Raw genomic sequence first — 15,028 nt, 5'->3', positions numbered from 1 at the left:
CACTTAACCCGTTGGGTGTCTGGGGAAATTCAGGGAAGGGTCTTACTACCACCCCAGTCAGCACCTCTCTTCTGTGTTTATTCCCATGTAGTTCCCCCCTCTCTCTTTCTATGCTACCTCCAGTTCAGAACTGTTTTTACCTTGTATTACAGAATGTTTGGGAAAGTTGAGAGAGAAGAAAAAGAGAAACCAGGTGGAATGGGGGCAGCTAGAGATTTTATGGTTTCTATCCCCTTTAAAACTATGTCCGTGTATGCATATTGTGCACACACATGTGCATGCACATGAATGCTTTTCTTTCATGCCTATTACAATTTTTTAAGAAGATCAAGACAGGTTAGAAGAAATAAAATGAGATGAGAAAGAGAGATAGCAATTGTCACTGCCTCTAGGGAGCCATTCTCAAATATGCCCCCTTTCCCCAGCTCTGACCATGCTAAAGCAGAGCAAGAAGCCTCTTCCCCATGTTCCTCTAGTGCTTTGATGAACTCTCTCTTGTGCTTGCTACACTGTGTTTTATTGTTTGCTTATATAGTTCTCTCCTCACCTGGACTGTGAACTACCTGCCTGCAGGATGTGTGCCTGTGAGTGAGATGGATAGAATCACACTGTGCTTTCCGGTGTCCTTAGGACATCTCATAGTAAAGGACAGACGGTAGGAAGTACGTAATTGTTCCACTGAAAACTCAAGACAAAATGACATTTGACTCATCCGAATAATATTTTATGTGTTCAATTTTATACTAATGAGTCTTTAATTGTTTAAGTAGTTAGTAGACAGAGGGATGAAGGTAAATAATTTCCAGGCATAAATGTGTTATTAAAATATCACAGCCATGTGCAGGAATCTATGGAAAAGTGAATTGGTCATGTTCTTAAAGTGATCCAGTCTGAGCAATTATATTGAGTTAACTAAAACCAGTCATTCAGTTTAACCAGTGTATTTCTAAAATAATAAATCATGTCATTATGTCTGTTTCTGGTATTCCGCAAGCCAAAATAATCAGCACTAAGACAATTAGGATTCCCAAGCTAATTTCTTTATATATCTATCAAAATTATTTCCCAGAATATTCATTCACTATGACTCAACACGAATTTATATGTTGAGACGTTGAGATTAATGTCTGTCAATGATAATTTTTACAGGAAAAACTCTAGAACCAAAATACCTACTTGGTTCAGATAATATGAAATACAGCAAAATTGCAACACACCAAAAAATTGGAGGCCCTTCTGTTATTGCAGCAGAATTTAAGCCAAACCCCCAAATCTAACCAAAATCATATTTTCATCACCCTTGTCTCTCCCAATCTTACAAAACTAAATACTGACTACCTAGTGAACTATTAATTGCAATGAACAGGTTGACTCTTCCCAAAGAAATTATACATTTTTTGATGTCATGTATTTAAAACGAAAGGTCATCTTATTTCCATTTTCAAAATATGTTTTGGTCTATTATTGTGTACACTCACTGACAGGTGAGGAAACCCTAACACCTTGTTCTATTCTCCGTTACAGAAGACAACAGATGTACAGCCTCGAATGCAGCATCCTGCGCCAGCTGCCTTGCGCTGGGTCCAGAATGTGGATGGTGTGCTCAAGAGGTGTGCCTTTTTTTGTTGTTTTTTTGCTTTTTGCTTTTTTTCTTTTCCTCATAGTTGATTTTCTCTCTAGCATGATTTTATTACCCTAATATTCTGTGCCTTGAAGGTACGTCAGGGAAAAGAAACATACTGCTGAGCACAAGGAAAATTTTATTTGCTTTTATGCTTGGAGACAGCATATCTGGCTGAGTATAAAATTAAGTATAACATTTTATTAGGAAAATTATGGTAATGTTGAAATGAAGTGCAAACCATTTTATGTTTCCCATCTGTTCTATAGAGACAATTGGCAAACAGACAGTAACTTTTGATAGTTCAGTAGGTTTTGGTGTGAAATTCTTGCTTCAGTTTGAGGCATTTGGTTATATATCCAAGTGGAATCATGCTCTTGTGATTGCTTATTAAAGAAAAGCAAGCTAATTAATTTGTTTTTATTTTAGATTCTTGAAGATAGGTGATTTATTCCATCTCTTAACATTGTTCAACAATTCATTGGTTACTTGTGGAAAATGTGATGCTTTTCTTTTGACATGTGGCCCTATTCATGAGGCATTGTGTACCTTTGAATTCTGTGGAATGGAGAATAGCTCAGAAAATGTTTATTGTTCAAAATTAGTGTTTTTGTATACCACCAAAAGGAATGAATCTCAATAACAGAATTCTAAGTAAAGCAATTATAGTGCATTTCTTCCTTCTTGGCTCTAAATTTGTTTTGTGAGTTTCTTCTCTTGTCAGTAATCTTCAGTCAGAACTATCTGTATATGATAAGTTGTGCTGAAGAAGCCTTCTACTAATTTGGAGTGTTTTTTATGAGATTTCCTAGGTAATTTTACCTGTATTTATGTAGCTCCTGGGAATTGCAGCAAATAGACCTTTAATGGCCTTTTGCTTGACATGGAAATAAATTTCTAGCTTTTGTCTCCTCCGATTTAGTTTAGACAATTGCACCTACCATCATCTTTCTCACCTCTGTTGTTACTGTTTGCCTTGATGCATCCCCCGGGAGAAAAAAGAAAGCAGAAAAGTAGCAAAGGGCCATGGCCATCACTTTCTTCTATGAAGCGAGTCAGGAGAGAGGCAGGGAAGGGGTTCATGAAGCTGTAGCCATGTCTGAAAGTAAACCTCTCTTACCAACAGCCTCAAGGCTTCCCAGATGCCCTCTGGGCTCCACCAGTGAGAAAATCAGATGTTATTCACAAATTAGGAAGTGCTTCTCTAAAACCCATGGAGCCCGACAATGTCATAGAAAAGACCATTCCATAATTTCTGGGTCCAGTCCCATTACTCCCTGTGTGCCAAATGACCAAACAAATTCACTCTATTCTCTGAGCTTCCTTTCCTTATCTCTACAACCTTGAATTTGGAATGTACGTCTAGATTTTTGTTCTCAAGAATGCTTCATGGCTTGACATTTCCTGAGCCTAAGCCAGTACTTTATTTTAAACTTTTACTGCATCACTAAGGAAGGTCCTTAGAGCCCTAAGATTGTGCCCACTGCTGAGTGCCTTAGTAAGGGTAGGTTGGAGGAACTTTCAAAAGATGGTTCAGTTGTCAGCCAGATATAGCATGTTAGCCATAGAATGCCAGGATCCAGAGGGACCCCTTCTCCATCTCACACCTCTGACTGGCACAAAAAAAACTAGAGCGTCATAGCTCTGGGAGTAACAGTCCTACCACAGAGGGAGGGATTTTGAGTATTCAGAGGAATGGGTCATCGGATGGAAGGAGGAAAGCCGAGAGGAAAATAGGTGGCTGCTGGAAGGGAAGAGGCAAACCTAGATCCACTGCTGGCCAAATCCTTTGATGAGGATTTCAGGGAAAACACTTAGAAATTCACTTGACTGTTCATGTCCCAAGATATTTTTCTGTATGTATGACTACTATGTAGTGCAGTGTAGTCTAATTTATGTACTGAAATAGCAGGCTCCAAAGAGAGACCGAGTTGGATTCAAATCCTAGTTCCCCTAGTTTCTAACTGTATCAACTTGGACATATTATCTAACCACTCCGAGCCTCAGTGTTCCCTGCCTCTAAAATGAAAATGCTGACTGTACTGCCTCACACTGCTGCGAAGACAGCATGAAGCAATATACAGGAAGCATTGGGCACACAGGCATTGCTTAAGAAATTGGACTTGTGACTATAAAGAACTTTGGGGAGACTCTGGAGCAACTCATCCAGGTTTGGGAAACTAAGAGGATCGTGTGTTAATAACACATCAGGGGAAGGAAGCAACCAGTGCCAGGATTCAGCCACTGTCCACGTTATTAACAGAAGGAGCTGTCCACTTCCTGCAGGCTGACCTGACACTATCGAGAGGAAGAATGTATTGTTGAATTTTGGAGGATCACCCACCGGTAACAAAAGAAACCTGGTTTGTATAATTTTAAAAGCAGGTCAAAAGTAAAAAGTCACTAGAAAATTTAGACAGGGTATACTCCATTTGCTTGTGTTCTCATGTAGCATGTTAATGTGCCATTTCACATACATTTCCTTCTCTTTTGCTCCACACTACATAAAGAGTAATTGGGAAATAATTAGGATAGAAAGGAGCTTATCAATATTACCAAGTTTAATGCCTCATGTTTCTTTTTAATATCTACCAAAGACACGATAAGTTTTGAAAAAGTCTCTTTCTCTCTTGCTTGCTATGTCTGAGCTAGAAGTTCTGAGGGCAACCTTGGAGCATAGTTATCCTAAAATGTTATATGAAAGGTATTCACTGTCAAAAGGAAGATGATAGAATTCTTTCAGTTCTGTGCAGATCGCCATGTTTGGAAGTCAAAAAGATTGAGACAGAGTAGGAGAACAAACCTTTTCTTATTTATGTCCTCAGAATACTATATTAAATGGATGAAAATAACAACTTATGAAAAGCCAACCAGAATAATTTCAACCTGAACTTTTCATTCTCAAAAAGCTTTTAGATGCAGAAAGTTGGAGTATGGTTTTGCTTGTGTTTCTCTGGCAGAAAAAGTAAAACATAAGGATTAGAAGGAGTTAAAATGACACAGAATACCAAAAATTAAAAGGGTGTGGTTTCAAATTGCTTTTCTTTTATACAAAGTGGGAAGTAGGCCACAATGGCTAGGAACAGCATTCCTTTCTTTATTTTGATGCCATGGTCTTTTCTTCCCTTTTCAAACCTAATTGGCAAATTGGCAATGTTTTTCTAACTTAGTTTTTACAGTGGGATGAAAACAGCCATGCTGATTCAGACAGTGCAAAATAATTGGGAATATTTTGCTGACTGCAGCAAAACTATTTGACATTTCAAGGTCACACGGCATAGCCTGATGTATAGTTACAGTGAATTAATCGTATTCCCTTCTTCTCTATTCTGTATACACAAATAAGACTCCCTGGCTGAATAGAAAACTTAGAGCTATATGTACTTTATGTCCTTTCCATGATTGAACTCTTGGGTTCTTACATCTGTAAAATGCATGTGACCCTTTGTCTGTGGCATGTCATGTGAGTCATGAATGAGCAAACATTCACCAAGCCTTCTGTTCTCTCAGTACTCCCCACCCCTGGGAAAAGTGGGCTCCTCCACCTAGCCTGAGGCTCTCCGGGGGGGATGTGACCTAATAGCAGTTTGTTTGCCACCTCTCTCAATACCTCTGAGTTTTACCAATGGACAGGATAAATTTAGATTCAAGAAATTAAGGCTATGACTATTTTAAACTTTAGGTTAAAATCTAGGTGTAAGGTCAATAACAAAGCAAATTTAATTTTTCTGTTTCCATGAAGTCACTTACCAAATGACAACTGGAAATCCCGGTTGGAAAGGACATATTCCCTTTTGCCTTTTAATTATATTTATATCACAAGTGTGCTCCATGCTCTAATACAGAATCAGCACTGTCAAGGGCCACATAGTAAACTTTTAGTCATTGCAGGCCACATGCTGTCTCTATGGCAACATTCTTTCTCTTCTTTATTGCTTTACAGCCCTTTAAAAATGTAAAAAGCATATTTTTGCACTCAAACCATACAAAAACAGGCCGTAGTCTGCATTTGTTCCACAGACCCTAGTTTGCCAAGCCCTGCTCTAAACTGAGAGAGGAATTAAAATCTTTGTATAAATGATTTTATATTGCCTACCACCATCCCATCTAATTACTCACCAGTTCCAGGGATGTCCCTTTTTATAATTGGTGACCTCATATTCACCACTCATGTCACCTTAAACTTGATCCCCTTTCGTTATAACCCTGTGACATTTTGTGCTTTCCCTAAGTTTAATTCCCATGATAATTATATTTACTTGCTCAATTATTGAATTTACCCATTGTCTGTTGAATTTGATAATAGGGACTCTGTCTTGCTCCATTCTGCACCCTCAGCATCTAACAAACTATTGTCCCTGAGTAAGTATTCAATCAACATTCTTTGAATGATTAGTTGATTGGAAATCCAGTTCTCTAAATCATCTGAATTAAAGGAGTAATGATTGAATGCCAGTTCAAAATGACTTCTGCCAGGAGGAACACTGAGCAAATAGTTAGCTCATGTGTAAACAAATATCCCAAATAATTCAAACATATTGAATATGTATAATAAAATATATTCCCATACTTTTCAATACGTTTTCCATTCTCAGGTAAAAAGATTTACCTAAATATCAATGGTTACATGAAAAATAAAAATATCATTTTTTTCTCAGCCAGGATAAATTAAATTTTATGCTTATTTCATTAATTCCAAGTTTATCTGAAGGCTCTTACGTAGCCATCAACTAACCAGTGCTGAATGATAGTGAACATTTTAGATTTAGTTGCAGAATCAGGAAAATTTAAACTGTAATCGCATACCTCCCAGCCTCATCATGAGCATCTTCTTTGGTTTATTGAATTATTTACAGGCTGTTATGAGTATTAGAAGTTGGGAGGTTCAATGGTCTAAAAAGTATAAATTTCGAATTCATTGTTTTAGGAATTTTAAATAATTAATTTAGCATGTGATTTCTAAGGACTTGCTCTCATATTCCGACACAACAGTGTATAATAAACATACCTGTTGGGTTTTTTGACAACTGAGGCTTACATATGGAACCACTGAATGGTCTATTTTGGCTAAATTTTCTTTTGGATCAATCTTTCCAAAGTAAAATATTTATAAAGAATTAAGTTAGTGTAATTTTTCAGTGATCAGCTTAACAACATTTAAACTGCATGGTCTGAATCACTTCTTTAGTAATTCATTTTCTTCTTTTTAAATAAATTAAAGTTTTATTTAAGACAAATTTGCCAGTACTCTTATTGGAAACATGCAGCTATTTTGAACAGCTGCATAATTTGTTCTAAATTGGAAGATGGTTTCTTTGCAGTTTTTGCTATGTGGTTTTCTTTGGTTATAATTGAGATGATATGCACTAAAAACATCAGTGATTTTCCTTCTTTTAAACAGGATTTCATTTCAGGTGGATCACGGAGTGAACGTTGTGATATTGTTTCCAATTTAATAAGCAAAGGCTGCATGGTTGATTCAATAGAATACCCGTCGGTGCGTGTAATAATACCAAGTGAAAATGAAATTAATACCCAGGTGACACCAGGAGAAGTGTCAATCCAGCTGCGTCCAGGTTTGGTGATTTTCAAATAAATCTATGATGATTCTTAATATGAGATTACAATTCATTTTAATTTGCTCATATTTAATATTGTGAGGCTGGCAGTATTGTAGTAGGAATCACAGTGGGATCAGAATCAAGAACTCAGAATTCTAGTCTTTATCATTCCTATAGCTAACTGTGTGACTTTGGACACTCTGCAAACCTGACCACGCTATAGTATAATTATGGGTTCTGACCACAAAATCTAATCATATTTTGATGTAATTACATATCTATTCCACTGCCAGATCTGGAAGGGGAACATGTTTTATTCCACTCTTTCTCCAATGCCTAGCAGAGTTCTGGCATGTAGTTAAGTACTCAGTTAATGCTTGTGAGGTTGATTGATCAATTAATTAGTCAGAAATGTGAATTAAACTAGGGGCTTAGAGCCTCTGTGATGAACTTTTAAACACAAAACTACAATTCGTGATTATTATCAATTACCTTGGACAGCTTTGTGATGGCCCCTGAGATTAACATACACCTTTCCTCTGTACTTCTTTCGTAATTTTCCTTCCATCACAGTGTATTTAACAGTTTGGCACCTGTTGTATGCCTCTGGAAAGTATTCATTTTTCTCCAATGCTAGAGAGTCCCAGTGTACAAACTACATAGAGCAAGATAAGTCAAGGTACAGAAGTATGCACCACTCCTTTAGATGGACTTGGTTTAAAGCAATATGCACTTGCCTTCAAGCCTTCAATATTTCATTGTGGGTGGTCCTGTCCTATCATTAGTTTTTTAAGCGATAATTCTTGACACATTCCCCTCCTTATTCCAAAGCTGAGCTATTTCTTCCAGATTCTTTGATTACCAGAAAAACAAAGTCAGTTTCTTTCTTGGCTTTAAGCGTATTCCCAGCTTCCAGTTAAAACTATGCTCTTCAGTATATAAAATAATGATACAGCCCAGTAGGAACATATATGTGCAACAGTTGGAAAGAGATACACAAAAATGAAAGAGATTAGATTGGTAAGATCACAGCTCTTCCACATTATATTGCAAAAAATTAGTGTAGTTAATGAGGTCTTTTTAGAAAAAGAGAGAGAGGGAGATATGCTCTTGTTCACCTAATTCTAACTCAATATATTCACTAAACTGTGCCCTTAGATATTCCTGTAAATACACATGCGTCTCTCTTGCACACATAGCCTTTTAATGTTATGGTTGCCCAACCATCTTTAATGATTTCTTTTTCTCTCTCTATTATTCTAATAGGTTTATTATCCAGGTTTTCTGATTTGTATGAGCCTACTTGGGTCTTCCCCTGAGGCTACTTCTAAAATCCCCAATTGCTTAGACATTTCTCTATCCCCAGTGACACTGTCACCAAGGGCTTTTCTCATTGTGCATTCACAGGATTCTTCAGGTGCTTAATCCAGGCCATTGCCCTTTTCCGGCTGTATTAACATCAAGCAGCAGCACACATGTAACTCAATTATGTTTTAACTTTCTGACTCAAACTCACTCTGGAGTTCACTCTTGAATTTCAGGGAAAGTCTCAGAGCTGGTTAATATCATCTTTAATAAAAATCTTTCTTCCAATATTCTTGATTCCTGCCTCTTCACTCTTCATTTTTCTTCAACAAGATTTTTAAAATAGAAGAACTTAAAAAACACACCCCTAAATATTTGCAGACTAAGTAAATAAGAATTATATATATAATAGAACAATTAAAGTTAATTAGTAAACTTGATGTCTTAGTCTGTTTGTCTGCCATAACAAAATTCCATAGATTAAGCAGCATGAACAATAGAAATTTATTTTCTCTGAGTTTTCAAGGCGGGAAAGGCTAAAATTAAGGTGGTAGCAGATTCAGTTCCTGGTGAGGGCTCTCCTCCTGACTTGCAGATGGCTACCTTGTCACTGTGTTTTCACATGGCAGAGAGACAGATCTAGTATCTCTTCTTTAGAAGGGCATTAATCCCATCATGAGTGCCCCATATAGATGACCTCATCTAAACCTAATTATCTCCTAAAAGACCATGTCTAAATATTGTCACACTGGGAACTAAAGTGTCAACAACATATGAATTTGGGAAAGGGGGACATAATTCAGTCTATTGCACCTGATACATAAAATAATATTTTCAAAAGTCTTTGGAATATTTTTAGAAATTAATCATATTTTAGTCAAGAAAATTCAATTTCAAAAGGTGAAAACTGTTTTGGTAGGCCCATATCTATAAGCACAGTGCAATAAAATTTTCAATCAATACAAAAGGATAAACAACTATGAAAATTCAGAATAACCTGTCCTAAATAATTCTGTCTCCAAGAATGAATTGAAATTATAGTCATAGACTGATAATAACAGTATCACACATGAAAATATATGGGATGTGATTGACGTTGTTCTCAGAAAAATTCAAAACTTTAAATGCTATTATTAAAAAAGAATAAATAAAAATTAACTAAGCACTCAAGCAAAGGAATAGGAACAATGAAACAAAATAACCATAAGAAATACAAAAGGAAGGAGTTCATCAATTTTCAAAAGACAAAATTAATAAAATACACATTAGAAATAAGCAAACAAAATGGATGTATAAATCTAAGGGCTGGTTCTCTGTAAAGCCCAACGAAATAGATAAATTATTTGCAAATCTAATTAAGGAAAGAGGACAAAAAGCAAATAACCTAATTATATACATTACAGAAACAGAAACTGAAAAAGAAGACTTTATGAAATCTTAAGCACGAAAATCTTTGCTAAAATGTTTGAATCTTGATAATATGGGTCATTTTCTAGGAAACCATGTATGTCTTAAACTGACTCAAGAAGAGGAAGAATCCTAAGAAACCTAAGGATATGTAAGAAGTTTAAAAAAATTATATATACCCTCTTAATAAAATAAGAAATGCTTTCTGTAGTCATTAGGTCTAAATGCTTCCATGGGAAGAAATGTTTTATGTTCACTCAGATATTCAAAGAATACATTCTCCCTATGCCATATAAACACTTATATAGCTTTAGTGAAGGCCTAGAGACTACTCAGTTTCACAAGATTCATATAACCCTACTGTCAAATTCTTAGTAAAATTTTAGCAAATCAAGTTAAACTGCATGTGATAATAAAAACAGTATCACCAAATGAATAGGCCTAAGCTAAAAAAGCAAAAGTAGTTGATTTTTGGAATTACTGTATTTTTATAATCTCAATTTGCCAAAAAGAGACAAAACATGTTGTTATCTCAATATATGCTGAAAAAGAATTCAATAAAATTTATTACCCATTCCGGGCAAAACCAAAACTGAAGAATACTTTTTAAAATATGTATTAGAATCCTTCTGGAAATTTTTACATAAACAATTAGATAAGAAAATGAAATAAGAATTTAAACATTTTGAAAAGATAAAGCAAAGTTATTAAATATCTACCTGGAAAATCCAAGCAAATCACCTAAAACCAGCTATTGATTTTTTTTTTAACTATGGCAGGTTGTTTACAAATAATTAGAAATCAGTGAACTTCCTAGATAGTATTAAATATAATTTTTAAAAAAGAGAAATTCAAAGAAGCAACCCAAAATGTAAACTGTCTAGAAATAAACTTTTTAAAAAAATATGTAGGATCTGTTGTGCTATCAAAAAGAAGATATGAATAAATGGAGAAGAATTTTATGTTCCTGAATGGGAAGATAATATTATAACAATGACAGTTCTCTATAAACATATTCTGTAAATACAACAAAATACAAGTCAGTCAATAAATGTAAGACAATCCCAATCAAATTCAAATGCAGTTTTTAAAAAAAACAATCTTTATTTAAACTCATTATGCATGTGTCTTTGTATATAATAGCATATTTCTTTTGGATGCATTCATGGAAGAAGATTTGCTAGATCCAATGTATATAAATTTATTTACGTTTTAAATCTTTATTGTCACATTACTCACAAGAAAAATTGATGTCTAGTTTAGCCTTTCAGATTAGCCCTGCCTTTTCTCATTCTATTTTTAATGTCTTCAGCTTGTTAAGTGTAACTTACCTATTAGCTGTTGTATTTTTTTGCGGGGGTGATGCCTTTTTCCTAGTTCTGGAAAGTTTGAACATTTTCCCTAAGCTTATTAACTATCTTTATCTCTCTTTTTTGTGTGTGTGACTTGCCTCTCCATGCAAACATACCTGTTTTCCTGATCGAATGCTAATTTTCAGCAGCTTATTATATATGAAGCTTATCATATATTACTTGCCTCTAGTAAATGTGACTATATCCTTAAAAATGTCTTGCTCTTTTTTAAATGCTTGAGATTTAAAAATTTTAAATGGTATTTTTTTTCTGTGGGTATGTTACATGTAATTTATACACTTAAATGAATTTAGCTTGTTTCCTTTTGTAGATTAATGATGTTTTGGTCTTCTGAGACTATAGATTAACAGTTCAAAAGCTGGGAAATTGTTTCAGTGCTGTAGACCAGCAGTGATAGTGGTATTGAAGCAGGAAAAAAACTGGATGGACCCGAGAGAGAATGCAGAGTTAGAGTCTGCAGGAGTCAGTGATTGATGGGCCATGCAGGACTCCTGGAGTCTTGCTCAAGCAACTCAGTGAGGTTGGGAACTCTGCTCCCTGTTCAAACTGGGACATCCTGAGTTGAGGGAGAGACTTATCTATGTGAGGCTGAAGCTCAGGTTGGAGATGGAGGTGAGGTGGAAAACATGCAGAGGAGATGGTAAGTGAAGGTAGTGTGGATGAGATCTTGGGGAGTAGGAGAGTGAAAAGGGAAACGTATACTTCCATGTCAATCATTATGGAGCTTGATTTTATTCAACTTCCCACTGCTATTTGAAGTTCTAGTACAAATTAGTATAATTGTCTAATGTGTGTAAGTCATCCTTCCAACACCGCTGTGACCTCCTCAGTGGCAGAACTATATTTTATAATCCTCCTATTTATTTATTAAGTATTAAATTATTTAATATTTATTAAATTAAATTAAAAAATAAATTCAACTAAAAAAATTAATTTTGGCATTAAAGACATACCAGCTTTGGGGCATAATACATAAAGCTAAACTTTACCAACTGCAGATGTGTAGAAACATGACTCATGATGTGAAAGTCCTTTCCACCATGAGGCATAAGAGTCGAGGGTTTGATATAACACATATCTAAGTGTAAAATGCATTTATCCCCCAGTATTGACTTAGATCTATTTATAGATTATCACTTTATTTTTATCTGATAGAAATTCATGACCTTGGGCCGGCCTGGTGGCGCACTGCTACAGTGCGCCGCTTGGGAGCGCAGCGACGCTCCCGCCGAGGGTTCGGATCCCACATACAGACCGGTTCCTGCTCACTGGCTGAGTGAGGTGCAGGCGCGGCACCGAGGGTTGCGATGCCGTTGCTGGTCCCGGTCCGGTACGGGCGTGACACTGAGGGTTGCGATCCATTGCCGGACACGAAAAAAGACAAAAAGGAAAAAAAAAAATTCATGACCTTCAGTGATCTGTTAAGAATTTTTTACTTTTTTATGGATTTTTGTATTGCATCATATACTGACTAGATTTCTTAAAGAATGTTAGTAGGACTATACTTAAAATCAAATATTTTAAATGAGATTGAAAACATATTTTCTTCTACTTTCCACTTCTTAAACTATACCTTTCTTTCTTATTTTTACCTATCAATCCTATGGAAAATAATAATAGAAATAGACTACTGATCCTAGATGTTGTTCTCTAAGGATGCTGAAATTAAATTTTTAGGAAGGTAGGAAAGAAAAGGGAATTCTGTAATTCTGATTCAGAAGTAACACAATGTATATAAGAATTAGCTTGACCTGTACTTCACTAATTTAAGAAAATGTTTCAAACTTGATGCATTTTAATAATGTAAAGGAAAAAAATTCTTTGATTGTAGTTTATTTTAAAATTTAAGATTTTCCAAGTATGCCCTACTCTTCCTTAATTTAAAAATTAAAAATAAATAAATAAATAGAAATTTGTACATTTTCCTTCCAGCCTGTGGCATATATCGCCTATTTTATTCCCACAGAAATCCAGAAACGTGCTCATGTCTGTACCTTCCTGTTTTAAACCAAGCCCATTTGGGGCCTTCTCGTTCCCCTGCTCAAGTATAATGAAAAAAAATTGGCTTCCTTCGCTTTCTTCCTCTTACAGTTTTCCACATTTCTTATGGTTTTTCAATTTCATGTCATGCTGAACAGTTTTTTAGTTATATTATCTTAGTACCCAGTCATGGTTGTTGCAGCCAATACCTAAGAGATGATCACACCATTATTTGAATACTTTAAAAATTCACTCTAACCACTTTTAATTCTTTGGGCTATTGAAACCAATCACTGGCAATAGCTCTAAGTAGGTCATCAACTTTCCTCCAAGTTTTTTATCTTGTTCTACGACATAGACTCACTTCTTCCCTTTGAAGTTAATTGAAAGAAATAAGGGTTTGAATCTTTAGAATCTCAAAAGGTATGAGGATAAAGCTTTTCTGGAGATAATATAAGTGGAAGCATGAAAATATTGGGGCTAAATTATATTCATTTCCTCTTAGAGAAACTCTATGGAAGCTCTTCCTACACTGTGGGAAAGAAATCCTAGATACTAGCTTCCTTCTATGGTAAATATGTGAGCCTTTTGAAATGCTATGCCAAAATAAACTTCAAGTATAGTTTAGTTATAGCAGTTTTATGAGTGACTATGCACGTGCCAAGCGCAGAGACTTCAGAGCTAAAGAAATAATTCTTACCCTAATGTTGCTTAAAATCTAGTAGTAGTCATGGTAATAATTACTAATGTACATGTATTTACTGTATAGCAAATACCATGGCAAATGTTTGACTTAGCTTGTCTCATTTTGTAGCTCTTAACCTCTAAAAGGAGATAAAGATGCTCGGTCCAGAATTTCATGACTGCATGGTAAACATTCGTGGTAACATAATCCAGTTACCCTGCAAACACAGAGGAGGGATATTTGGCTCGGTTGAGGGAGGAACAGAATACTGAGCCGTGTCTTGAAGTGGTAATTACGTGAAGAAGAGGAGGTTAGGAGACCACAGGCAGAGGGAGGAACATAGCAGGGCATAAGAGTGTGTTTGTGGGGTGTATATGGAGAATTACAAGTAGTTTTGTTATGGTAAAGCTGAAGATGTACACAGTCAAGATTATGGAGGCATTTTCATCTGCCATGTTGAAGCACTTTGGCATTAGCCATCCGATGGAGAGCTACTGACAAATTTTAAACAGGGAGTGACAGAAGCAGCTTTGAATTTTAAAAAGATGGTGTCAGCTGTGTAGATAGCGACTGCAGGAAAATGAGACTGTAGATGAAGACGAATGAAGAGACTGTGGAAATAATCCAGGCAAAAGACAGGAGGGGCTGGAGTGAATGGGAGTGTATCCCGATGACCTGGCACACTAGAGGAGCTCGTGTGAACTTTTAGCATGATGGATAGTAAGTAAAGATATTGCCTAAAGACTAAACTACCAGATTCCCAGCTCTTAAACACATCATATGTCAACAACAGTGACTTTGAGCTACACTGTTAAAATTATCCTGACTCTGCCTTGTGTTAGAAATTCTCGGGCCGGCCTGGTGGCGCACTGCTACAGTGCACCGCTTGGGAGCGCAGTGGCGCTCCCGCCGAGGGTTCGGATCACACATACAGACCGGTTCCCGCTCACTGGCTGAGCAAGATGTGGGCGCAACACCGAGGGTTGCGATCCCGTTGCTGGTCCCAGTCCGGTATGGGCACGACACTGAGGGTTGCGATCCGTTGCCGGACACGAAAAAAGACAAAAAGGAAAAAAACAAAACAAAACAAAACAAA

General features: G+C 36.1%; 1 protein-coding gene across 2 annotated transcripts in view; it reads left to right on the top strand.

The window, feature by feature from the left end:
* Positions 1 to 15,028, top strand: part of ITGB8 (integrin, beta 8) — an 80,577-nt gene that overhangs the window by 31,033 nt on the left and 34,516 nt on the right. The window contains exons 2-3 of one of the 2 annotated variants that reach the window (XM_008572762.1): positions 1,525 to 1,610; positions 7,023 to 7,197. In XM_008572762.1, coding sequence (XP_008570984.1) covers positions 1,525 to 1,610; positions 7,023 to 7,197 — 261 coding nt within the window. Of the gene's footprint in view, positions 1 to 1,524; positions 1,611 to 3,888; positions 3,985 to 7,022; positions 7,198 to 15,028 lie in introns of those variants that run through there. The other variant, XM_008572763.1, reaches the window with a different exon arrangement.

Source organism: Galeopterus variegatus, unplaced genomic scaffold (genome assembly GCF_000696425.1).
Source record: "Galeopterus variegatus unplaced genomic scaffold, G_variegatus-3.0.2 Scaffold834, whole genome shotgun sequence".
Classification (NCBI taxonomy): domain Eukaryota; kingdom Metazoa; phylum Chordata; class Mammalia; order Dermoptera; family Cynocephalidae; genus Galeopterus; species Galeopterus variegatus.
This window is presented reverse-complemented; position numbering and strand designations above follow the sequence as displayed.